The sequence below is a fragment of the Somniosus microcephalus genome, chromosome 25 (assembly GCF_052327205.1).
Source record: "Somniosus microcephalus isolate GS21.2 chromosome 25, FLI_Smic_1.0, whole genome shotgun sequence".
Classification (NCBI taxonomy): Eukaryota; Metazoa; Chordata; class Chondrichthyes; order Squaliformes; family Somniosidae; genus Somniosus; species Somniosus microcephalus.
In genome coordinates this window covers 25,977,398-26,003,928 of record NC_141011.1, presented here as the reverse complement: position 1 = coordinate 26,003,928, position 26,531 = coordinate 25,977,398, and the positions used below count along the sequence as shown (strand labels likewise).

The window sequence follows — 26,531 nt, the reverse complement described above, 5'->3', positions numbered from 1 at the left end:
AGTGCCGGCGGAAACTGGGATCAGTTAGAGGAACAGACGCACAGATGGAAGTCCCACTGCAGCACCAGAGCAGAACATCTGACCGTCGATGTATAAAACCACAAATACACTCTTCAACAATCAACGGTTTTATTAAACAATCAATTCAGAAAAAAGAAATGGTCAAACAATAAAATCTACTCACATCGTAATCCAAAGTGGTTCGAACAGCCTCCTCCACTATTACAATTGAGAAGGAGCATAGCAACCTGTACTTTTACTGGCTCTCTCAGCCATTAACCAGGAGGAATGAGCACAGTAATGTTACAGCATAATTACTAGCTTTGTGCCCTTTCTTCATCTGCAAGGCTAGACAGGGAATGTCAGTGTGCTATGCGACCGCAAGGGGCATCGCAACAGTTCCCTATCCTGCAAAGAGGGGAGAAGAACGGGAGAGGAAAAAAATTATTTAGAAAGGAACACATTATAAAAATAGAGAGAGAAGTAGCATTATGGTTCTCAGTGTCTGAATCACTCAAGGAGATTACTGTACTGCGCATTAATCACTCACGTCCATCCAGTACTCTCTGTATAACAGTGTCAGTTGAGGTACCTCTTCACGGTGACTATAAAGGGTCATATTCTGAGTTGGTGCTTCCGGCAGTGAGCCTTATCCACTGGGAGTGCATGTCGGAGATTTGGGTGCGCGCTGCTCATGATTTTCTGACCATTCAAATTAAATAGGGCCCTGGTGAGACCACACCTGGAGTATTGTGTACAGTTTTGGTCTCCTTATCTAAGGAAGGATATACTTGCCATAGAGGGAGTGCAATGAAGGTTCACCAGACTGATTACTGGGATGGGGGGACTGTCCTATGAGGAGAGATTGAGTAGACTGGGCCTATATTCGCTAGAGTTTAGAAGAATGGGAGGTGATCTCATTGAAACATATAAAATTCTTACAGGGCTTGACAGGGTAGATGCAGGGGGCATGTTTCCCCTGGCTGGGGAGTCTAGAACCAGGGATCACAGTCTCAGAATAAGGGGTCGGCCATTTAGGACTGAGATGAGGAGAAATTTCTTCACTCGGAGGGTGGTGAGTCTTTGGAATTCTCTACCCCAGAGGGCTGCGGAGGCTCAGTCGATGAGTATATTCAAGACAGAGATCGATAGATTTTTGGATATTAAGGGAATCAAGGGATATGGGGATAGTGCAGGAAAGTGGAGATGAGGTAGAAGATCAGCCATGATCTTATCGAATGGCGGAGCAGGCTCGAGGGGCCAAACGGCCAACTCCTGCTCCTATTTCTTATGCTCTTATGTAGTCAGAAAATCATGCACAATGCGCACTCCCATTCCTGATCTGTGCTCCCCGCGACAAGGTTTACCTGGCCAGAGCGGGAGGTTGGAAAAATGACCCCTATAGTGTAATCCCAGCTCGCTTAACCTCCCCCCTACAGAACTGTTTGGTTTGTGCTGTTTCTAATAGACTGTTCCCTCCTATTTTGCAGACTCAAAAACTGCTACCGTCGCTCCATTATTTAAGAAGGGTGGTGGAGAGAAGCCAGGTAACTACAGCCCTATCGGTTTAACGTCAGCTTTAGGGAAGCTACTGTCACTAAGGACAGAGTAACTGAACACTTGAGCAAACATGAGCTGATCAGAGAGAGCCAACACGGCTTTGTTAAAGGTAAGTCATGTCCGACTAATCTAGTTGAATTTTTTATAATAAGGTGTATAATAATGGACTTCCAGAAGGTATTTGATAAGGTTCCACAAAAGAGATTACAGGAAACTTTCTTTTATCCGGCACGGACAGGACCGACATGGTGCCGGTTCATCAACAATTCCGGATAACCGAAAGCTATAGTAAAAGATACGGAGCTCAGAGCTCCGTATAAAGCAACAAACCCTGTTGCAGCTTCAAAACAATGGCCACAAGTTGCAAGCATCTCTGTAGCTTAGCAACAGCTGCAGCCACACCCTTGCACAGCAACAAATGGAGTAATAAAAGTAATAAAAGTTACCTGAACCTACTCCTGAATTTTGCCGGTTAACCGACATTTCCGGTTATTTAGGGGCCGGTTAATCGAAAGTTTCCTGTATTGGCAAAAATGAGAATGCACAGAATTGGAGGTAGCCTTGGGTTGGAAATTAGATGGGAGGTAGGAGTGGGGATAATGGGTAGGCACTGAGATTGGAGTATCTGCTGTGCTGGTGGGCACACGGTTCCCAACCCATCATGTGTCAAATTCAGATAGTTACCCCCCAATGTGCATGGCTCCACAGACTCCAGTACCTTGATCAAGTGGACAATCTTTATGATTTTGGCAGTGCGCATCAAAAGACTATTTTGTTATAGAGGGCAGCTCAGCCAAGTAACTCAGTACAGGTGCCAGAATTTGAATCTGGTACTTTGCGCCTGAACGGTTAAATTGCACACTGACTTTCTATCAACTGAGCTATCGCAGGAGTGACAGGACCTTACAGGGAGGACAAAGCCTGAGAATACACTGTACAGACAGGTGGAAGTACTGTACCTACAACAAGTGCAGTAAAAGTACACTATATGTCTTTAAGGAAGGTGACAATGTTATCAACAGCCTGTTTCCCAGATGGGAAGGTCAGGAAACCATTATCGAAGAAGCTGACTATCCCGTGGAAGCCATCGTGAACATGGTACCAGAATACCGGAACGCCATTGTCTTCCAGCCTCTTTTTGAACAGCAGTCCATCGTCCCGAAGCACGTCAAACTCGCAAGTCAGTATGTACGCTGGCGGCAGTCTCTTGATGGCGGCATCGCTGGCAAGAAGAGGGGAGAAGGTCGGCTCGAAGCTGGGCTTAACAAGGTCATAAACGTCATCGTCGTGTGTTAGGACAAGGCTGGGCTTGTAACCTCTGACCTTAAACTCACTGGGGATCAGATCTGCCTTTAGCCACCTGCTGTAGTTAGTTTTGAGTTCCGCTGGAAGGTGATGGCCTGACAGTACGTCTTCGCCCAATGACATGTCACCATTCAGATATTGCAGGTAGAAGGAGATCATGCGCGTTCGAAACAGGATCGGCACCGATTGGTTTTGCTGGTAGGAGGGGAGGTTGAAGTCGACCATTTGGAGGGCCGGGTAGATCATGACCTGAGCCCGGAGAGGGGGCAATTCCGAGCTCTCCTCCATGGCAGTGATTCTCAGACACACGGCTGCAGTTAGGTTGCCCCCAGCACTGGCCCCACTCACAACGATCCTGGTGTTGTTGACTCCATAATCGTCTGCGGTCTTGAGGAAATGCAGAGTGGCGTTTAGGCAGTCTTCAAGCTGAGTGGGGTACCTGTGCTCAGGTGCAAGACGGTACCTGGAGAAACCAGCGGGAAAACATGAAATCAACTAGGGTTAGCCTTATTAGCAAGCTCAGTGAGGGGCCTAGGCCCATAGTGTAGGGCAGCACCAAGGCTGAGGTGGCCAAGCCAAATTTGGCAGTCAGATGCCACGTCTGCTCTGACCTGTGGCCCATGGGCTACAGTCCACAGAAGTGGTTTTTGTGCCAGGGAAATGGTGGGGGTGGGGAATCATCTGAGACCTGAAGGGCTGGAGGTTTTCAAGAGCAGAGGAAATGCAGCCATGGAACAGAGTGATGGAGGTATTGATGCTGGCATGAGTGGCAGGCTTGAGAGTGCAGATGTGAGGTGGTTTTCCAGGGGTGGAAGGGGAGGGTACAGGAGTTGTGATGGGCAGATGCCGTGCAAGAAGAAACAGGTGAGTGATCACAAATGCCCTGTGTGATAGTGATAGTGAGCTTTAGTGGGAGTGTGCGTGTGTGATGGAGTTTATGTGGTGAGGTTAAGGGAGCAGAGAAGGGTGGAGAAATTGGTGGAGACTGGGGGGGGAGGTGGGTGGGGGTGCAGTTTGGAGACACTGTTCAATGCAGAGACTGAGAATCAACATTAGAAGATCGAGATAAGGAAGGTGAGGGTAGGGTAAACAATGAGCGTCTTCAGGAGAGGTTGGGAGAGTGGTAGTGAGTGAGTCTTTGAACATGGAGAATATGCCTGAAGAGTAGGAGGATCAGCTAAGGTGAAGCCTGAGGATGAGCCACACCACCTCCATAGTGAGGTGCTTGAACATGTAGCTGCATTGGCATAGAATTACATCGGATATACGGCACAGAAACAGGCCATTCGGCCCAACCAGTCCATGCCGGTGTTTATGCTCCACTCGAGCCTCCTCCCGGCTTTCCTCATCTAAATCTATCAGCATAACCCTCTATTCCCTTCTCCCTCATATGCTTGTCTAGCCTCCCCTTAAATGCATCTATACTATTCGCTTCAACCACTCCCTGTGGTAGCGAGTTCCACATTCTCACCACTCTCTGTGTAAAGAAGTTTCTTCTGAATTCCCTATTGGATTTCTTGGTGACTATCTTATATTGATGGCCTCTAGTTATGCTCTTCCCCACAAGTGGAAAAATTCTCTCTGTATCCACTCTATCAAAACCTTTCATAATTTTAAAGACCTCTATTAGGTCATCTTCAGTGATGGGCAAGGAATCACCGAAATGAGATGGTGAATGGGAAGGGCCTTGTTGGTGAGAGAGCGGGCATTTTGCAGGGCGATGCGGAGGGGACGGGCAGCTGGCAAACTCACAAGGGGGGAAATGGGGAGACTCACTGGGAAATCAAGTGGACATGAAATGAGGCGAGGTGGTTCAAGTTGATTGCCGGGGAGTCCAACAGATTGGGAAAGTGCCAAAGGGTCATGAGGCCACTCAGGTGGCTGCGTGGAGAGAGCTAGTAGTCTACACCCTGATGAACTTGGCGGAAGGTGTCCAGGGAGGCTATAGTCAGAGTAGAAATAGAAGGATATTTCAGATGAATACGTGGCTAGAGGAATGGTGCCAGGGGGAGGGATTCAAGTTCCTGGGACATTGGAACCGGTTCTGGGGGAGGTGGGACCAGTTCAAACCGGACGGTCTGCACCTAGGCAGGGCTGGAACTGATGTCCTAGGGGGAGTGTTTGCTAGTGCTGTGGGGGAGGGTTTAAACTAAAATGGAAGGGGGTTGGGAACCTGAGCAGGGAGACAGAGGAAAGGGAAACAAGGATAAAAGCAAAAGATAGGAAGGAGAAAAACAAAAGTGGCAGTCAGAGAAATCAATGGTTTAAATCAAATGTGCCCACAGTAAATAATAATTCTAATAGGTCTAAGAGCGTTAAAAAAACAAGCCTGAAGGCTTTGTGTCTTAATGCGAGGAACATTTGTAATAAGGTGGATGAATTGGCTGCGCAAATAGAGGTAAAGGAATATGATTTGGTTGGGATTACGGAAACGTGGCTCAAGGATGGCCAAGACTGGGAACTCAACATCCAGGGGTATTCGATATTCAGGAAAGATAGGCAAAAAGGAAAGGGAGGTGGGGTAGCATTACTGGTTAAAGAAGGGATTAACACAATTGTAATGAAGCTCTGATGATGTGGAATCTGTATGGGTAGAATGGAGAAATACTAAGGGGCAGAAAACGTTAGTGGGAGTGGTATATAGACCTCCAAACAGTAAGGCGGAAGTTGGGGATGGCATTAAAAGGGAAATTAAAGAAGCGTGCAATAAGGGCACAGCAGTCATCATGGGTGACTTTAATCTACATATAGATTGGGCTAACCAAATTACTAACAATACTGTGGAGGAGGAATTCCTGGAGTGTTTACGGGATGGTTTCCTGGACCAATATGTTGAGGAACCAACCAGAGATCAGGCCATCTTAGACTGGGTATTATGTAACGAGAAAGGATTAATTAGCAATCTTGTTGTACGAGGCCCCTTGGGTCGGAGCGATCATAATATGATCGAATTCTTCATTAAGATGGAGAATGAAGTAGTTGACTCAGAAACTAGGGTCCTCAATTTAAATAAAGGAAACTACGATGGTCTGAGGAGCAAGTTGGGTAGGATTGATTGGGGAATGGCACTCAAAGGGTTGACGGTGGATAGGCAATGGCAAACATTCAAAGACCGAATGGATGAACTACAGAAGTTGTTCATCCCAGTTTGGCATAAAAATAAAACAAAAAAGGTGACTCAACCGTGGCTAACAAGGGAAATTAGGGATAGCATAAGATCCAAGGAGAGGACATACAAATTGGCCAGAAAAAACAGTTTAGGATTCAACAAAGGAGGGCAAAGGGATTAATTAAGAAAGGGAAAATAGAATATGAGAGTAAGCTTTCAGGGAACATAAAAACTGACTGTAAAAGCTTTTATAGATATGTGAAGAGAAAAAGATTGGTGAAGTCAAGCGTAGGTCCCTTGCAGTCAGAATCGGGGGAATTTATAATGGGGAACAAAGAAATGGCTGACCAACTAAATACATATTTTGGTTCTGTCTTCACAAAGGAGGACACAAATAACCTCCCAGAGATGCCGGGGAACATAGGGTCTGATGAAAGGGTGGAACTGAAAGAAATCAGTATTTGTAGGGAAATGGTGTTAGGAAAATTGATGGGACTGAAGGCCGATAAATCCCCAGGGCCTGATAATCTACATCCCAGGGTACTTAAGGAAGTGGCCCTAGAAATAGTAGATGCATTGCTGGTCATCTTCCAGAACTCAATAGACTCTGGAACAGTACCCATGGATTGGAGGGTAGCTAATGTTACCCCACTATTCAAAAAAGGTGGCAGAGAAAAAGCGGGCAATTATAGACCGGTAAGCCTGACATCGGTAGTGGGGAAAATGCTAGAGTCTATTATAAAAGATGCAATAGCAGAGCACTTGGAAAATAGTGACAGGATCGGACAAAGTCAACATGGATTTACAAAAGGTAAATCATGCTTGACTAATCTACTGGAATTTTTTGAGGATGTAACTGGTAAAATAGATAAGGGAGAACCAGTGGATGTGGTGTATTTGGACTTTCAGAAGGCTTTCGATAAGGTCCCGCATAAGAGTTTAGCGTGAAAAATTAAGGCACATGGGATTGGGGGCAAGGTATTGACTTGGATAGAGAACTGGTTGGCGGACAGAAAGCAAAGAGTTGGAATAAACGGGTCGTTTTCCGAATGGCAGGCGGTGACTAGTGGGGTACCGCAAGGATCGGTCCTAGGACCCCAGCTGTTCACAATATATATTAATGATCTGGACGAGGGAATTGGATGTAATATCTCCAAATTTGCAGACGACACAAAGCTGGGTGGGAGGGTATGCTGTGAGGAGGATGTCATGAAACTCCAGTACGATTTGGACAGGTTAGGTGATTGGGCAGAAACATGGCAAATGCACTATAATGTGGATAAATGTGAGGTTATCCACTTTGGTGGCAAAAACAGGAAGGCAGATTATTATTTGAATGGCAATAGATTGGGAGAAGGTGAAGTGCAAAGAGACCTGGGTATTCTTGTGCACCAGTCGCTGAAGGTAAGCATGCAGGTGCAGCAGGTGGTTAAGAAGGCAAATGGTATGTTGGCCTTCGTAGCAAGAGGGTTCGAGTACAAGAACAAGGATGTCTTGCTGCAGTTGTACAGGGCCTTGGTGAGACCACACCTTGAGTATTGTGTGCAGTTTTGGTCGCCTTATCTGAGGAAAGACGTTCTTGCCATGGAAGGAGTGCAGCGAAGATTCACCAGGCTGATACCTGGGATGGCAGGAATGACGTATGAGGAGAGATTGTGTCGATTGGGCTTATACTCACTGGAGTTTAGAAGATTGAGAGGGGATCTCATCGAAACCTATAAAATTCTGTCAGGCCTGGACAGACTAGATGCTGGAAGGATGTTCCCGATGGTCGGGGAGTCCAGAACCAGGGGTCATAGTCTAAGGATAAGGGGTAGGACATTTAGGACTGAAATGAGGAGGAATTTCTTCACCCAGAGAGTGGTGAACCTGTGGAATTCTCTGCCACAGAGGGCGGTGGAGGCCAGTTCATTAAATATATTCAAGAAGGAGTTGGATATATTTCTTAAGGTTAAAGGGATCAAGGGATATGCGGAGAAGGCAGGGACAGGGTACTGAATTTGGATGATCAGCCATGATCTCGTTGAATGGTGGAGCAGGCTCGAGGGGCCGAATGGCCTACTCCTGCTCCTATCTTCTATGTTTCTATGAGTCAGCCATGGTGGAGGAATTCAGAGAAAACTCTTTACTTAAGAGTGGTTAGAATGTGGAACTCGCTACCACGCGGAGTAGTTGAGGCGAACAGCAGAGATACATTTAAGGGGAAGCTCGATAAGTACATGAGGTAGAATGAAATAAAAGGATATATTGACAGGGTGAGATGAAGTAAGGTGGGTGGAGGCTTGTGTGGAGCATAAACAGCAGCACAAGCCTGTTGGGCCGCATGGCCTGTGTCTGTGCTGTAAATACTATGTAACAGAATAGAGATGGGATGGGGTGGGAAATCAACTAGGGCAAAGAAAAGTACATAAGGCAAGAGGAGGGGAGAGTGAACGGCAGAGACTGGGAGAGAAGGGGCTGGAGGCGAGATAGCAGAGCAGGCCAGAGACCTTAGTTTGATATTGAGATAAAAAAAAGAACTTGCATTTCTATAGCGCCTCTCACGACCACCGGACGTCCCAAAGCGCTTTACAGCAAATGAAGTACTTTTGAAGTGTAGTCACTGTTGTAATGTAGGAAGCACGGCAGCTAATTTGCGCACAGCAAGCTCCCACAAACAGCAATGTGATAATGACCAGATGATCTGTTCTAGTGATATTGATCGAGGGATAAGTATTGGCCAGGACACCGGGGAAAATGGTGCCATGGGATTTTTTACGTCCACCTGAGAGAGCAGACAGGGCCTCGGTTTAACACTTCATCGGAAAGCCAGCACCTCCGACAGTGCAGCACACCCTCAGTACTGCACTGGCATGTCAGCCTAGCTTTAATGTGCTCAAGTCTCATGGAGTGGGGCTGTGAACACACAACCCTTCTGACTCAGGCGAGGGGTGCTACCCACTGAGCGGGGCTGTGAACACACAACCCTTCTGACTCAGGCGAGGGGTGCTACCCACTGAGCGGGGCTGTGAACACACAACCCTTCTGACTCAGGCGAGGGGTGCTACCCACTGAGCGGGGCTGTGAACACACAACCCTTCTGACTCAGGCGAGGGGTGCTACCCACTGAGCGGGGCTGTGAACACACAACCCTTCTGACTCAGGCGAGGAGTGCTACCCACTGAGCCACAGCTGACAGATAACTGTTATGAACAGAGTGACTAAGGGGCCATTGAAAATTCTCATTGTTTTCACAGAGTAATAACATAAAATAACAACGATCTATTTCTAGCACACTTTTTGGGAAGGGTGACGCAAAACAGTCTTTGGACCCCAGTAGCCGTCTCCTTTAGCACTCACGGCTCTCACCGAGAGCAGGCAGTCCACCCTTTTGCAACAATGAACTGGAACCACGTGCCCCGGTGTGTGAGTGGACCATGTGAGACTAAACTGGGTCCGGCAGAACAGAGATTAAACACCACAATGAACAAAGTGTTTAGAAGTGAATCTCCCACCAGATAAGTGCTGCTAAGAGCCAGTAGGAATAGAGTGTTCTGCAGCAAGAGATCTCGCAGTGATTTTGTAAAGCTGCAAAGACAGAAGCCTTGCTTTAGTTCTGGGAAATGAAGTGGAGCAAAAAACTGATGGGAGCACAATTGGGAAATAATTAGGACCAAAGTAAGAAATAAAAAAGGGTAATGAATAGCAAAAGATAAGGCTAATGTGGAAAAGGGCAACGTTCAATGAGATGAGGTGATCTGCCCCAAAGTAACTAGGCCCAAAAGTTAACAAACAGGGTGATGGAGCAGCAGTGGGGACTCTGCAAATGTCAGAGGGATAGAATACAAAATAAATATAACACAAAAAGGGGTGCGTTAAAGAATAGAGCTCCATGGATAACTGATGGGAGCAGTCTCAGAATAAGGGGCTGGCCCGTTTAGGACTGAGATGAGGAGAAATGTTTTCACTCGGAGGGTGGGGAATCTTTGGAATTCTCTACCCCAGAGGGCTGTGGAGGCTCAGTCGTTGAGTATATTCAAGACAGAGATCGATAGATTTTTGAATATTAAGGGAATCAAGGGATATGGGGATCGGGCAGGAAAGTGGAGTTGAGGTAGAAGATCAGCCATGATCTTATTGAATGGCGGAGCAGGCTCGAGGGGCTGAATGGCCGACTCCTGCTCCTAATTCTTATGTTCTTATAACGTAGGAAGATAGGAATTGCTACATGATAAAAGACTAAGGTCCATCTAATTTGCCTTCTATCATAGAATCATAGAATAGTACAGCACAGAAGGAGGCCATTCAGCCCATCAAGTCTGCGTCGGCTCTTTCGAAGAGCAATCCAGTTAGTCCCACTCCTCCGCTCTTTCCCCATATCCCTGCAATTTTTTCTCCTTCAAGTATTTATCCAATCCTGGTAGTCGCATGATACAATGATATGATGGAGTTGTTGACTAATCATAGCAACCAATTTCTAAAAAGAGAGCACGATTAAAACTAAACAAGCTTACAAAGGGAGCATGTGATACAATTAGGGCTCACACTACTGAAGAAAATCATCAAGCATAGAGAAAATGTAGTGGAGAGGGGATAAGGGAGGTCAGAAGGGCTAGACTGGAATATGTGAAAAGGCTAGCAGATAATATAAAAGGAAATAGTAATGGCTTTTATAAGAATGTTAAAAGTAAAAGAATTTAAGAGGATGGGACAGCTCAGGGAGAAAGGAAGGAGTCGGATTGTGGAGGATAAAGGTATGATGGAGATATTAAATAAATATTTTACATCAGTCTTTTTTTACAAATGATGGTGAAATTGTAAATGTTGGTGTACTAGAGGGGATAATTGTTAGAGATAATTAGAAAAGGAATTGGTTCTGAAAAGAATGAGCAGAACTCGAGTTGGATAAGTCACTGGGTCCTGATGGCTGAAGCCTAGACTGTTGAGAGGAGAAAGCAGGGACTCTGGCCACAATATTTCAATCTTCCTCAAATATACAAATTGTGGGACTGGAGAGTATCCGATGTATAAATCTGTTTGAGAAGCGAGGGAAGGATAAACAGGTATTAATAGACCAGTTAGTCTAATGTTAGTTACGGGCAAACTTTCAGAATCCACTATTCAAAATAAAATTAGTGCCCATTTAGAAATGTATGGGTTGGTTGATAGACGCAAAACAAAGAGTTGGGGTAAATATGAGTTGCTGCCCTCCCTAACAGCACTGGGGGAACGCCTTCACCGCACGGACTGCAGCGGTTCAAGGCGGCGGCTCACCACCACCTTCTCAAGGGCAATTAGGGATGAGAAATAAATGCCGGCCTTGCCAATGATACCCACATCCCGTGAACTAATAAAAAAAACCAGGAGAGCGTCAAGGGGCCCGGCATGGTCCGTGTCACCAGCGCTCGGGATTTACTCATCAGTTGGAATGTTTCTAATAATTACGATTCCCAGGGAACATTAAACAGGTAGAAAGTTCTAAAGAGACAGGGCGGGACTCGCATGAGCCGGGATTGCGAACGGGTGAGAATCGGATACACGGGAATGTAATAGATGCGGGATAAGCGTTTGCACGTGAACGTGACGGACGAGAGGCTCTACCCTCTATCCGGGGAGAGGATCGGGTTCAGCCCTGATTCCACCGCAGTTGAATAGCTTCCCATCTCGCCAGACTCTCAGACAAAGGATAACCAGAGAGCTCAGGGGCACGTGGCGTGTGCTGAATTCGACAAGTCAACCATGGGGAGGAGAGGGGAAAGATTGGACAGAAAACAAAGCCATCCCCTTCACTCCTGAATGAGATCACAGAGTGGAGTGGGTGAAGAATTAGGCTCCTCTCTGTACAGTGGGAGCCCCAGGCACAGCAGCTTTTAAAAAGATTACGATGAGCCCAGCATTAAGAATTTGACAACTGTATTAAGCACAGTGTTCCCTTGTGAAAGCAGGCTGCTGATACTCACTCCACAGACACCACAACCGAGCCCGTTTCCTTGGCGATGTACTGGCACAAATGCTCAGACTGATCTGAGGAGGAAAATACATATTAATTATTGGGAATTAATTTGGTGCTCATCAAGATGAGGAATATTAGTGCTGGGGAATGGAACATGGTACTTTTCAGGCACCCAGTGTCAGCATCAAGTACTCCCAGAGCAGGTATAGCACGGGCTAGATGAGAGAGTAAAGCTCCCTCTACATATTCCCATCAAACATTCCCAGAGCAGATATAGCATAGGCTAGAAAGAGAGTAAAGTTCCCTTTACACCTTCCCCATCAAACACTCCCAGGGCAGGTTCAGCACGGGTTAGATAGAGAGTAAAGCTCCCTCTACACTGTCCCATCAAACACTCCCAGGGCAGGTACAGCACGGGTTAGATACAGAGTAAAGCTCCCTCTACACTGTCCCATCAAACGCTCCATGGGAAGGTACAGCACAGGTTAGATATACAGTAAAACTCCCTCTACACTGTCCCATCAAACACTCCCAGGGTTGGTGCAGCACGGGTTAGATACAGAGTAAAGCTCCCTCTACACTGTCCAAAAAACACTCCCCGGGCAGGTACAGCACTGGTTAGATACAGAGTAAAGTTCACTCTACACTGTCCCATCACTCTCAGGGCAGGTACAGCACGGGTTAGATACAGAGTAAAGCTCCCTCTACACTGTCCCATCAAACACTCCCAGGGCTGGTGCAGCACGGGTTAGATACAGAGTAAAGCTCCCTCTACACTGTCCAAAAAACACTCCCCGGGCAGGTACAGCACTGGTTAGATACAGAGTAAAGTTCACTCTACACTGTCCCATCACTCTCAGGGCAGGTACAGCACGGGTTAGATACAGAGTAAAGCTCCCTCTACACTGTCCCATCAAACACTCCCAGGGCTGGTGCAGCATGGGTTAGATACAGAGTAAAGCTCTCTCTACACTGTCTGATTCGTGTACTACACCCCACCACTGCTCCCACTGCCCAGAGTTAGTCTCCAGTTGCCCTGTGTACTATGAAGGTAATATGTGACGATGTGTTGGAATTAGAGACAAGTGTAATTAAAGAGAATTTTAAATCAAGCCAAGGAAACCTGATCAGTTTTTCCCTCTCCCTCCGCTGCACAATACTCCACCTAGTGGTGTGGTTGAGGAACTTCCAAAGAAAATGTTATGTACCTGACGCACCCCTTGGGGGATCAGAGCTTCAAATTGCTCGGGGTGATACTGGGAATTTTAGTGCGGAGAACTCGCCTGATTCATGCCCCCAACGATGTTCCGACCTTTATAATTATCGACGGAATCTGATGCAGGCTTCAATTCCTAACGTGCACACCCATGAAGTGAAGCCCTGAGCTGGGAGCACGCAATCATAAAATTCACCGCTGTGTACCTTAGTGCAGGGAGTGAGCCTTTGGTCAGTGGCAGCATTCCCGCCCCTGAAGTTCAAGCCCCACTCCAGACAGCCCCAGTGAGTGGAGACTAGAATATGGTCTCTAAATACCAAGGTGACATCCAGCAGGGTACTCGTATCCAGACGGAGTGACCACTAGCTCAGGGATAGTGTCCCTGCCTCTGAGTGAGTAGGCTTGGGTTCGGGCCCCATTCCAAACAGCCCCGGCGAGCGGAGACCGAACACCGGCTCTGACTACTGGGTTGGTGTCCAGTGGGGGTACTTGTGTCTGATGGGTGTTGGTGCCCCACCCCCTTATCATAAAGGGGAGGTGGGGCTCTTTATCCTTGGTTGCTGCCCACCTAGGAAAAGAAAGACTTGCATTTATTTAGCACCTTTCACAACCACCAGATGTCTCAAAGCACTTTACAGCCAATTAAGTACTTTTGAAGTGTAGTCACTGTTGTAATGTGGGAAATGCAATTTGCACACCGCAAGCTCCCACAAACAGCAATGTGATAATGACCAGATAATCTGTTTTTAATGATGTTGGTTGAGGGATAAATATTGGACAGGACACCGGGGATAACTCCCCTGCTCTTCTTTGAATTAGTGCCATGGGATCTTTTACGTCCACCCGAGAGAGCACAAATGTGCAGCAACCTTTCATCATCTGCTATATTTTACAGAACATAACAACTGGAATGTTATGGGATGTGGGCATCGCTGGCAAGGCCAGCATTTATTGCCCATCCCTAATTGCCCATGAGAAGGTGGTGGTGAGCCGCCTTCTTGAACCGCTGCAGTCCGTGTGGTGAAGGTACTCCCACAGTGCTGTTAGAGAGGGAGCTCAAGGATTTTGACCCAGCGACGATGAAGGGTTGGTGATATACTTCTATGTCAGGATGGTGTCTGACTTGGAGGGGAACTTGGAGGTGGTGGTGTTCCCATGCGCCTGCTACCCTTGTCTTTCTAGGTGGAAGAAGTCGCAGGTTTGAGAGGTGCTGTCGAAGAAGCCTTGGCGAGTTGCTGCAGTGCATCTTGTAGATGGTACACACTGCAGCCACGGTACGCCAGTGATGGAGGGAGTGAATGTTTAAGGTGGTGGATGGGGTGCCAATCAAGCGGGCTGCTTTGTCCTGGATGGTGTCGAGCTTTTTGAGTGTTGGAGCTGCACTCATCCAGGCAAGTGGAGCGTATTCCATCACACTCCTTACTTGTGCCTTGTAGATGGTAGAAAGGGGAGTCAGGAGGTGAGACACTCGCCGCAGAATACCTAGCCTCTGACCTGCTCTTGTTGCCACAGTGGCTGGTCCAGTTAAGTTTCTGATCAATGGTGACCCCCCAGGATGTTGATGGTGGGGGATTCGGCGATGGTAATACCATTGAATGTCAAAGGGTAATGGTTAGACTCTCGCTTGTTGGCACTTCTGGCACTTCTGTGGCGCGAATGTTACATTACAACAGTGACTACACTTCAAAAGCAAAGTACTTCATTGGCTGTAAAGCACTTTGGGACGTCCGGTGGTTGTGAAAGGCGCTATATAAATGCAAGTCTCTCTTTTTTTGTGTGAGACTTGAGTTTGGGGGAGACCACAATGGTCAGATGGACCTTAGTGTCCATGTTTCCTGTCTTCATAGGCTGTACAGGTCTATCCCGTGGAGCCTCGGGATGTAAAACAAACCGGTAAAGTTTAAATCTCTGTTCCTGTTAATATATCTCAGATCTTTCTGATATAGGAATAATCCACCAATGAGGCAGTAACACCAAGAACAGCCAGTTCCAAACACCCAGGCTCGCAAAATTCAACTAGAACAGCCCAGTGAGTACAAATATAAATAGGACTGAGTTGCCTGGGCTTGGAGGGCCAGTTGCCAGGGCTGAGGGACCTTGAGCTGCAGCTTGGACTCCACTGATTTAGTCAGTAGTTGAGCTGGCTGGTGGAGTACTGAGACCAACGGACCAGAGGTCCAAGGCTCCATCCCCGGCCTGTGCGGAGTTAGCTGATCTAAGCCTGGGCAATGACCAGGGGTTGCTAAATCAGCCAGGCTCCCGACTCCTGGTTGTTATCAAGTGACTCCCTGGAACGTGAGTGAGTGTAGATGCCGGGTGAGGGTTGGATCGAGTTCGGCTGAACAGGCCCGCAGTCAAACAGCCAGGAGATTGAAATCCACTGTATGCTTTTATAGAAAAAGAAAAGGGTTGCATTTATATAGCACCTTTCACACCCTCAGGACATCACATAGCGCTTTACAGCCAATGAAGTACTTTTGAACTGTGGGACCTGACTGTGTACAAAGGGAAGTTTCCGACATTACAACAGTGGCTACAACGTGAGAATGACCAGATCATCTGTTTTAGGTGTTGGTTGAGAGATAAATATTTTCCAGGACACCAGGGATAACTCCCCTGCTCTTCTTCGCAATAGAGCCAGGGGATCTTTTACATCCACCTGGGGGAGCAGACGGGGCCTCGGTTAACGTCTTATCTGAAAGACGGCACCTCCGGCAGTGCAGCACTCCCTCAGCGCTGGACTGGGAGTGTCAGCCGAGCTTTTGTGCTCAACCTACCGACTCAGAAGTGGGAGTGCTACCAACCGAGCCACGGCTGACACCTTTAACGGAAGTTCATTTCCCATACCTTAACAACCATTAAATTAGCACAGAGAGGAACTTTGACCCCCTCACTGCCAGGTTCATTCACGGCACACGGCCATCTGGATGAGGTTGTGGAGTGCGGCCGGTAACCTTGGGAACGGCCCTGGGGCCGAGTCAGCACCTTCGGGTGAGGAGGGAGGGGACCTTGGCAGAACTGTTCCCCAAGCCGCCAATTGTGGAGCCAACGCCTGACCCGGCACAGTCACGACTGATCCCGAGGACCTGCTCCACGGGAGCGGTGAAATCAGACACCTCGCCGGAGCTTGGTTATCGGGGAGTACACCTCCGGCACTTACTTATGCTGCCAAACACCCAGCCGCCACCGTGAAAGAACAGGACCCCTCGTCTTTTTCCCGCAGACGCTGACCGCGGTTGGTAAACCCTCACGGGGACGCCGTCGAATTGCACGTCCTGGATGATCAGCCCGGCCTCTTCCTTGCGCTTTGTCCTGCGCATTTTTGTGCGCAGGTAGCGAATGACGGTGACCTGGGGTCCGAAGCCCAAGTTCTGTGCGATGTTTCCCTGGGGTGGGGGAGAGAGAGAGGGGGTTAAAACAACAACAACTTGCATTTATATAGCGTGAAAGGGGGAAAGAAGATGCATAAAAGTTAGTGTAGAGTGGCGGGTGCATGTTGGGGATTTGGCTCTACACAGATGGTCAGGAGAGGCAGTGCATCGCATTACCTCACATAATCGCGTAACTGGGCTGGCTACAAGGTACAATCAACAACATAGAAATCCAAAATAACAACAGAAAATGCTGGAAAAACTCAGCAGGCCAGGCAACATCCGTGGAGAGAAATTAGAGTCAACGTTTCGGGTCAAAACCCTTTATCAAGACTAAAGAGGCACAGGGAATGAAATAGATTAAGAGGCCAGGCTGGGAGAGAACAAAAGAGAAGAGACATTAAGAGGTATTCAAAACGAGACGTGATGGTGATAGGACAAGTGGAGACAAAAGACGGCTCTAGATTAGGTGTGAAATGCGCTGGCAGAATGGGAGACAGCTGGCATGTGGGAGAGAGAAAAAAAGGGGGGGGAGGAAACCAAAACAAAGGTGTGGATAAAAAAAAGTAAAAATGTAATGGGGCCGAGGTTATGATCTGAAATTGTTGAACTCGATATTGAGTCCAGAAGGCTGTAAAGTGCCTAATCGGAAGATGAGGTGCTGTTCCTCGAGTTTACGTTGAGCTTCCGTGGAACAATGCAAGAGGCCGAGGACGGTGAGGTCCGAGTGGGAATGGGGCGGTGAATTAAAATGACAGGCGACTGGAAGCTCGGGGTCACCCTTACGGACTGAACGGAGGTGCAAAGAAATGCAAATGTTGCAAGACAAAGGGGATGCTCAAGATGTGTAACCGCCCCAGAAACCAGACGGCCCAACAATATCCCAAGGACAGTAAGTAGATCAGGAAGCAGACACGAAGTCAGCGATTCTCAGGACCAGGACAAAGGGCCAGTAAACAAATGCTAATAAGAATGAAATGATGTTATAACACAGAACATTCTAGAAGGTAGGTGGAACAATGTATAGCACATCAAACTGGATGTATAAATATCTATTAACTGCTGTAACAATTCGAAGAAGCTTGACTAAGGCAGGAGCAGGCTGTCGCCCCACCGGTGCCAATAAAGGCTGCTTGAACTCTCGATCTCAGACTTGTGTTGAGTGATTAAAATTACTCCACAACAATTGGCGTAGTCGGCAGGATCTCAAGTGGACGGCAGACACCGGCAGACGGAAACATGTCAACCCCGTGAGTACGTTTAAAATTACCGCGCATAGTTAGGACAAAGTAGGAGTCTACTACGTGTCGGCTGCCCGAGAGATCCGAATCTGTAGGTCTGAACGAGACTCCACGCAGCCTACGGATAACAACCCCAGGTGAAATGACTCGACTCTTACTAATACTGTGTTATCTAGATTGAATCGGTAACGTAGCATAACGGTGCGAGGTCGGTATAAGTTGCAAGTATCCGTCTCACTCGGGAAGAGTCTTGAAAAAAAAAGGGGAGGATACCTCTGACAACAATATAACATGGAGGATAGAGAGATGGATTGGGGAACAGAAGGGTCCCTGACTGAATATGTGGCCAAAAAGAATAAGAAAAAGAATAAGCCAGAATGCTAGCAAGTAATTGGGATCCCAACGCTGTCCCTGCCAAACAAAAAGAATGGTGGGAAGGCGAAAAGAAAAACAAAGAGAAGGCAGTGATAATAATAACCCGGTCATATTGCAAATAAAGAAAGAGAACTAATGAATTCATAATAGCCCAGAAAAAGGAAAAATAACAAGGATGTCGAAGGATCAGTGACGTAAGAAAACTACTGGGCACTTGGTCAGAGTATTAAACAAGGCTTTAATCAACTGTTTCACAACATGGAGGACTAGTTGTCCTTCACTAGTTCCTGTTTACAAAATGTCCTGAGCAAGCTGGGCCCGTGCCCGAGTATTTATACTCTCCCTGGACAGCACCACCAGCAGGCCGCCCAGTATTATTTCATAAGTAATTTCTACATGAATGGCAAGATTCATGTCAATTAGTACGAGCAAAAATGCCAGAAGATAAATGGGGGTAACACAGAACAAAGGAGGATCGGCTGGTGAATATGGGGAAAGGAAATTCCAGAGCTTCCAAGCACATTCAGGAATAGTGGCAGGCCTTACCCGAGACAATATAGCCTTTCTAAAAAATTTTAAAGAAGGGTCCGCCCCGCGGTGGACAGGACCCTATGAAATGATAATGACCAGTGATACGTGTGCATGTATGGTAAAGGACGGGGGAAACACTGGTCCCAGCTTAAAAAATATAGTGCATATGAAACTGCTTTAATAGATGGCCACTAACTCCTGGTGACGACCAAGACCACATTATGCTCCCACAGGTAAACCACCACGATGGAGTTACTACTGATATTTGTCATAGCTTTAACTTTAACCGGCAACACAGAGGGAGGCACGGGCACACGCTGGTGTAACAACAGGACGCTCGCACACCAAACACCAATAGTGCATTCCCTGCACAGAGGGGAAACCGGTCTGCCTCGAGGGCTGGAATGAGACCGAATGCTAGTGGTTGACCTGTTGGAGCAGGAGAGAATCCCTGGTGGAATTAGTGCTGACCCTACCCGGAAAACCTGAAAACAGGCAGACACCCTGCAGGGACGGAGCAGGAGGGAATCCCTGGTGGAAGGCCTGCAAGCCAAACACAACAACTACGCCAGCACCTACAGCATCATCTACAACAAAACCAACGACGTTACAAACCACAGCCACCACGGCGCCAAAACCCTTGGAATGTCCAGAGGCACCCCAGCACCAAAAGGAGGACTGGTATTAGTGGACAATGGCAGAATTATATCTCATAACGTGCGCCATGAGCTTGTATCGGTGGTACTGAATTTATCAACAATATATCCGCCAGTGTGGTGTAGCCCACAAGCCCAGCGGTTGTATAAAAAAAAACCTGATACAAAATGTTATAGACCAAGTTACCCAGGTGTCGGGAACGCGGAGGAGGGTTAGAAGGAAAAGAAGGGTGCAAGAAGATGCAGGAGCAGTATTTAACACAGGGACATCACTAGTTAATGCCTTAGACATTGAGGCAGTAGACAGGGAACTCGAAAGTCTGAGTGAAAAACTGAAACAGGTATTGAAGCAGACAAACACTGAGGCTCAACAAGAGAGTCAGCTAAGGACCCACACGGTGGAAACCCTATTGGGAATTACCCATATCCTAGAAGCCCACGCAAAAACCACTAACTGTCTAATAAATGCCATTGAGTATAAGGGCAAACTAGGGCTGAAATGTGTCACGCTTATGGGTCATGGACAACAGGCCAAGTCCGTGCTAACATGAACCAGCTACATCAGGGGGAGGTCCCCAGCTGGATAAGCAACAAGAAATTGAAAGACTTGGCCAATAGCTCAGGCAACATGACGGCAGGTCAATTACGAAGCCTGATCCGAGTATATCCTATGAAAACACAGTAATGTGCCCGCACCCAGTAGGGACTGGAAAATAGGCACAATGTGGATTCAATAAGACTACAAATTGTACTGTAGAAATCACACAGGCCCGACACGAGCCAACTCGTGTTGCATACCGGGGCAGAGGGGAATACTGTGTGACCACAAATGAGAACCAGTACAGTTATGGGCCTCTCGTGTGCCTAATCGACAATGCAAGCTTTTGCTTCATAAATAGAGGTATTGAGTACAAAAGTAGAGAAGTTATGCTGAATCTTTATAAAGCACTGGTTAGGCCACAACTGGAGTATTGCGTCCAGTTCTGGTCACCACACTTTAGGAAGGATGTGAAGGCCCTTGAGAGGGTGCAGAGGAGATTTACCAGAATGGTTCCAGGGATGGGGGATCTTAGCTACACGGGCAGGTTGGAGAAACTGGGTTTGTTTTCATTAGAGCAAAGGAGGTTGAGGGGTGATTTGATAGGTGTACAAGATTATGACGGATTTGGATAGGCTAGACGAGGAAAGGTTCCCACTAGTTGATGGTACAAGGACTAGGGGACACAGATTTAAGGATTTGGGCAAGAGATACAGGGGGGATGTGAGGGAAAACTTTTTTACGCAGCGAGTGGTGAGGACCTGGAATTCGCTGCCGACGGAAGTGGTGGAAGCGGAGACACTCAATGTTTTCAAGGGGAGACTGGATAGGCACTTGAGGGAAATAAACTTGCAGGGCTACGGGGATAGAGCGGGGGAATGGGACTGACTGGATTGCTCTACAGAGAGCCGACATGGACTCGATGGGCCGAATGGCCTCCTTCTGTGCCATTATGACTCTATGACAAACTGACACTGAGCCAAAGAAGGAGATATTAAGGCAGGTGATCAAAAGCTTGGTCAAAGAGGTAGGTTTTAAGGAGCATCTTAAAGGAGGCGGTGAGGTTTAGGGAGGGAATTCCAGAGCTTAGGGCCTCGGTAGCTGAAGGCACGGCCGCCAATGGTGGGGCAAAGCGAGTGAGGGACAGACAAGAGGTCAGAGTCTGAGGAACGCAGAGACCTCGGAGGGTTGTCGGGCTGGAGGAGGTTACAGAGATAGGGAGGGGCAAAGTCATGGAGGGATTTGAATATCAGGATGTGAATTAAAACAGAACGAAAACAGTTTGAGAGGGAGCACACACAAAACAAAATATCTACCACAGTTATTCACTTTTCCCTGCAATGCTCTCACCTCTCCTGATGACCCCGACTCCCTGTGGGGTGCAGGTACCACCGGCACTGGGCACCCTCTGGCACTTCACCCAAGTGGCCGCACTTTGTGCAGGCTACTCAATAGTGGAATCTGTCTGCTCCTGATATCCACTCCCAGACACTTTCCAGTCGCTGCATTAACTGCTTGCGGTTAGTGATGACGCTCCCCATAGTTGAATAGCCTGCTGATACTCACTGTCCAGCCTCACAGAATAGCCGTTTGGGTGAGGTACCGAGGAGTGAACAGTGGCCGTGGTCCATTCCCCAGCAGGAGTCACTGCCCCTCCCCCCACCCCCAATCCCCGGAGGGGAGGGGAGAAAATTGGAGGGGAAAATTAATTAGCAACAAATTTAAAAATATATATTTTCAGCTGCAACACATGTTAGAAACACAGAAATCTCAAGGCTGGAAAAGACCACAAGTGCATCTAGTTCACCCTCCTTGTGTCCTAGAAGTTTAATTTAATAATGTTTTTTTCTTCAAGGTACAGTACTTGAATTTGATCCTGAAGGGATCTAAGATCCTTGTCCCTACAACCTCCCTCAATAAGCTGCTCCAGTAACCGATCACCCTCTCAGTAAAGTCTCTGTGTCCTTACTAATCTACCAGTTCCTCTCTTGTACCGATGGCCCCTCGTTCAACTGTCTTGTGAAGATACGAATACCCCTGGATGAGGCTCTTCATCCCTGAGCCTTATTCATTTGGTTAGTTCAGTCCTATCCCTTAGTCTCCTCTCCAGTGAGAAGAGCCCCATTTCTGTGAGTCCCCAGTTCAGCTATGTCCATTGTGCAGTGTGGGTTCCAGATCTGCCTAATAACCAAGTGAGGACCTGACCAACGCTCTATACAATGGCTGGAATACTTTCATAGATCTACTTAGGAAGGATATATTGGCCTTGGAGGGAGTGCAGCATAGGTTTACCAGAATGATACCTGGACTTCAAGGGCTAAGTTACGAGGAGAGATTACATAAATTAGGGTTATATTCCCTAGAATTTAGAAGGTTAAGGGGTGATCTGATCGAAGTTTTCAAGATATTAAGAGGAATAGATAGGTTAGATCGAGAGAAACTATTTCCGCTGGTTGGGGATTCTAGGACTAGGGGGCATAGTCTAAAAATTAGAGCCAGACCTTTCAGGAGTGAAATTAGGAAACACAAAGGCTGGTAGAAGTTTGGAACTCCCTTCCCTAAATAGCAATTAATGCTAGATCAATTGTTAATTTTAAAATCAGAGATTGATAGATTTTTGTTAACTAAAGGTATTAAGGGATATGGGCCAAAGGCGGGTGTATAGGGTTAGGTCACAGATCAGCCATGATCTCATTGAATGGCGGAACAGGCTCGAGGAGCTGAATGGCCTCCTCCTGTTCCTATGTTCCCATGTACTCCCTGTGCCTCTGTAGAGCAAGGGGCAGGTGAGGGAGCTTTGATAGGAGGACAGCCATTACTCGATTTTCAGTGAGATTCTGGCATACGTACACCATTGTTCAATGACACGCTTCATTCCTCTCCCCCGTGACTGGGTTCTCAGACATATTTGACTTTTATTCTGTTGACGCGTCCTATCTCAGCTGTACAAAACACTCCTGTTGAACCGTGACCTTGAACTAACTCAAAACAGCTTACAGTGAAACCTTTACTTCTACTCATTCTGATTAACAGTCATGTCTCAGCGTGATGGTGAATTGAGCTGGATTAGGGTGGAAACAGTTGGCTAATGGAGACCTGTGGGGGTGAAGGGACATTTGACCCTTTAGTTAATTGAATACATCAAACCAACACTGAACCGTGAATCTTATTAAAGGGAATAAGCACAGCAGCTCTCCCTGTAGTTCAGTGACTATGCCTGGTTTGCAATTAAGCCATAGAGGTCACGGTGCCTGGTTCAGACTCCCAGTCTCTGCTGATTTATCTAATCTCAATCATTAAGCCGTGAGAGTTTGCATCACTGCCTCTTGAGTTAGGAAGGGAGAAAAAAAAAATCAGGCAGAGTTCCTGCTGCAAACCCCTTCTGGAAACTGCATGCGTGAAGGACAGAATCAGGCTCAGCTCCGAGGGCCTCCACAGTCGAATAGCTTGCTGAAACTTGGCGGCTGGCCTCCTGCCTCTTGGCTGGGGTGGTGGAGAGCTTTGGCCTGTCTACACGAGAGGAGAAAACTGACAGGGGGGGGGGGGGGGGGAAAGGGTGGAGTCTGCAGGCCTTGTCAGTAAAGTGTGAATTTAATGGATGAATCTCCAACTGCGTGCTCCCTGCTCAGAGCCTCACCCGCTGGGAGCACACACACCAAAAACCGCACACGTGATTTACATTGGGCCGCATCTTGCTGAAAAGATAACGACGCAGGACTTTATTAATGTGCAAGCCGACCAGCAAGTTCAATGGAAGAGGAGATACGCCGTGAGTTGGGAATCTCCAGAACTTGCTGGTCAATTTACACCACTCCGATCTTCACTTCGTGCGAACGGCAACTCGCCCTCAACCGCCCCGTAATTTTTTAAGTACTTGCCGGATTTGCACATTAATTGCCCATTACCCTCTCCGCAGAAAGTTAAATCTGATCGTTAAGAGCGTACCTTTTTAACGGCAGGTTAATTGTTAACGCAATGCCAATCAACCTGTCTGGCCCCAAATGGGTACAATTTAAAGTGTTCAATCTCATTCCTTCAGGTTGTGAATTGTTGTTGGAGATTGTAAAAATGTCAAATTTTTAATTAACTTTTCCTCTCTGTCTCTTTTTTCTCTTTCTCTTAATCCAGTCTTTCTTTCCCCTCTCTTTATTTCTCTTTCTGTACCTGAATTGACTCTGACTCACCCTCCTTCACAGTCGTTCCTCTGCTTATTTCTCAATCCTTAAACCTCAGTAAGGAGACACACTGTTGGTCCCGCCGTTCACTCGGGTCCCTGATCAACTCGCACTTCCAGCAAGTGCGGGCGCAAAACATTTTTGAGCTGACGGGTGCAGGAAAATACCTGATTAACAGCGCACGCCGCGAGATGCCCCACTCCAGCAAGATACGTCCCAGTGAGTGAGGCTCCGCACTGGGAGTGTGCAATCAGAAAAGTTACCCATTAAATCTCACAGTGGCATTTGCCTTTAAGAGCCCAGTCTGAAATGCAACTGTTCCCTCAAAAGAAATGACTGATTAATTGTCTGTCAGTCGGGCTCTCTGTACGCTCCCCGTACTTTGCAGAGCTTCTTACCAGGGTGCCTATTGCGATTTGCATCCCATGGAGGAACCTGAGCTTCCCCGGCCCCTGGATACCCGGCGGCAGAACCGAGTCGGCGAATACAGAGTAAATGACCCCGGAAACCAGCAACACAAACAAGGCCAGCACAACAGCCAGTATCATCGTCACCATCCAGAGCACCAGATCCATGATACGGTTTCTGCAAATAAACCTTCAGACAGGCTCAGAAAGCTTCCAGACAGAGTCGAGCCGACCCTCGTCCTGTCAGTTTGGCCTCTGCGTTGCTCGGTGCCCTTGGTGCTGTGGAGGCGGGGGAGAGGAATGACCTCCCTGTAAACTCAGGAACTGGAAGTGGTGCGCGTGTGTGTTAGTTTGATCTGTGTGTGTGTTTGATCTGTGTGTGGGGGTGAGTGTGTGTTTGTGTGGGGTGTGTTTGTGTGTGGGGGGGGGGGTGTGGGGTGTGTGTGTGTGGTGTGTGTGTTTATGTATGGTGTGTGTGTGTGTTTATGTGTGGTGTGTGTATGTGTGTGTTTATGTGTGGTGTGTGTATGTTTATGTGTGGTGTGTATGTGTGTTTATGTGTGGTGTGTGTGGGGTGTGTGTGTGTGGGGGGGGTGTTTGTGTGGTGTGTGTGTGTGTTTATGTGTGGTGTGTGTGTGTGTTTATGTGTGGTGTGTATGTTTATGTGTGGGGTGTGTGTGTTTGTGTGTGTGTGTTTATGTGTGGTGTGTGTGTGTTTATGTGTGGTGTGTTTATGTGTGGTGTGTGTGTTTATGTGTATGTGTGTGTTTATGTGTGGTGTGTGTATGTTTATGTGTGGTGTGTGTGTTTATGTGTATGTGTGTGTTTATGTGTGGTGTGTGTATGTTTATGTGTGGTGTGTGTGTTTATGTGTATGTGTGTGTTTATGTGTGGTGTGTGTATGTTTATGTGTGGTGTGTGTGTTTATGTGTATGTGTGTGTTTATGTGTGGTGTGTGTATGTTTATGTGTGGTGTGTGTGTGTTTATGTGGTGTGTGTGTGTGTTTATGTGTGGTGTGTGGGGTGTGTGTGTGTGTGTTTATGTGTGGTGTGTGTGTGTTTATGTGTGGTGTGTGTATGTTTATGTGTGGTGTGTGTATGTTTATGTGTGGTGTGTGTATGTTTATGTGTGGTGTGTGTGTGGGGTGTGTGTTTGTGTGTGTATTTATGTGTGGTGTGTGTGTGTGTGGGGTGTGTGTGTTTATGTATGGTGTGTGTGTGTGTTTATGTGTGGTGTGTGTGCGTGTGTTAGAATGACCATATTTCCTAGACCGAATCTGGGGACACACAGGGTGGGAGCACAGCAAAGGACGGAAAACGTGGATAACCACGGATGTGACGTCACACTATTGAAGCGCATTCAGACACCGTTTCTAAATAATACAATAACACTGTTCAGGAACGTCACCTTTTCGTACCCACTGTCTATACGGCCTATTCAGAAAATCTTCATACCACAGCCCATGTCATTTATTTTTCACAGATTTATTAATGATTGCTGTGCTATCTCCGCATTTCAAGAAAACCGGCATGACGGCTTTGTTGCTTGTGCTAGTGGGATACACGCATAGATTAACCTCCATCAACCACCACGCAGTCAACAATAATGTGGATCCGTGGAACAGGAGCTCTGCTATACGCCAGTTCCAGGATATGGGAGGGTCTCTGGCGGTTTACCCATGATCCTATCTGTAGTTTGCACATTGACGACCACAAAGCAGCATCCACCCGTTAGTTCCAAGCTTCCTGTACACGGACTGACGCCCACCTTGCCCTCTCCACCGCCTCTCTCAACATTTCCACTGCCTCTGTGTTGTCAGATTGCCCATCCAACATCCAATCCTGGATGAGCCAAAACTTCCTCCAGTTAAACACTGGCAACACCTCAGCCATTGTTTTCGGCACCACCACAAACTCTGTTCCTTCCCCGCTCCCTGGCCACGATCTCAGGTTGAACCAAATGGTTTGCCCGCGCAGCGTCCCTGAACTGAGCTTCCAACTCCATAAACCTCTCCATCACAAAGGCCGCCCACTTCCACCTCCGTAACATTGCCCAGCTCTGCTCCGGCTGCAATCCACCTTCCCTCCTATAGCAGACGGTTTTCAGCTTTCACA

The 26,531-nt window shown here is 47.4% G+C and overlaps 1 protein-coding gene across 3 annotated transcripts; it reads right to left on the bottom strand.

The window, feature by feature from the left end:
• Positions 1-112: 112 nt before the first annotated feature.
• aadacl4 (arylacetamide deacetylase-like 4) lies at positions 113-24,724 on the bottom strand. 3 transcript variants are annotated; one of them, XM_085966922.1, is made up of 4 exons: positions 24,408-24,724; positions 16,283-16,508; positions 11,914-11,977; positions 113-3,328 (listed from the first exon to the last, which is right to left on the bottom strand). In XM_085966922.1, the coding sequence occupies exons 1-4, from the start codon at positions 24,582-24,584 to the stop codon at positions 2,545-2,547; spliced, it is 1,251 nt and encodes a 416-aa protein (XP_085823048.1). In that variant the 5' UTR covers positions 24,585-24,724; the 3' UTR covers positions 113-2,544. The 3 variants fall into 3 exon arrangements, with proteins under 3 accessions (XP_085823048.1, XP_085823049.1, XP_085823050.1); XM_085966923.1 differs by lacking the exon at positions 24,408-24,724 and adding an exon at positions 23,999-24,124; XM_085966924.1 differs by lacking the exon at positions 24,408-24,724 and adding an exon at positions 24,019-24,124.
• Positions 24,725-26,531: the final 1,807 nt, after the last annotated feature.

Bases quoted from the DNA above. Each gene is read 5' to 3' on its own strand.
- aadacl4 (XM_085966922.1), bottom strand. From the start codon at position 24,584: ATGGATCTGGTGCTCTGGATGGTGACGATGATACTGGCTGTTGTGCTG. The intron at 16,509-24,407 runs GTAAGAAGCTCT...CCCCCACCCCAG, and splicing joins AAATCGCAATAGGCACCCTG to GGAAACATCGCACAGAACTT. The intron at 3,329-11,913 runs GTGAGTATCAGC...TGGTTTCTCCAG, and splicing joins TCGGTTGTGGTGTCTGTGGA to GTACCGTCTTGCACCTGAGC.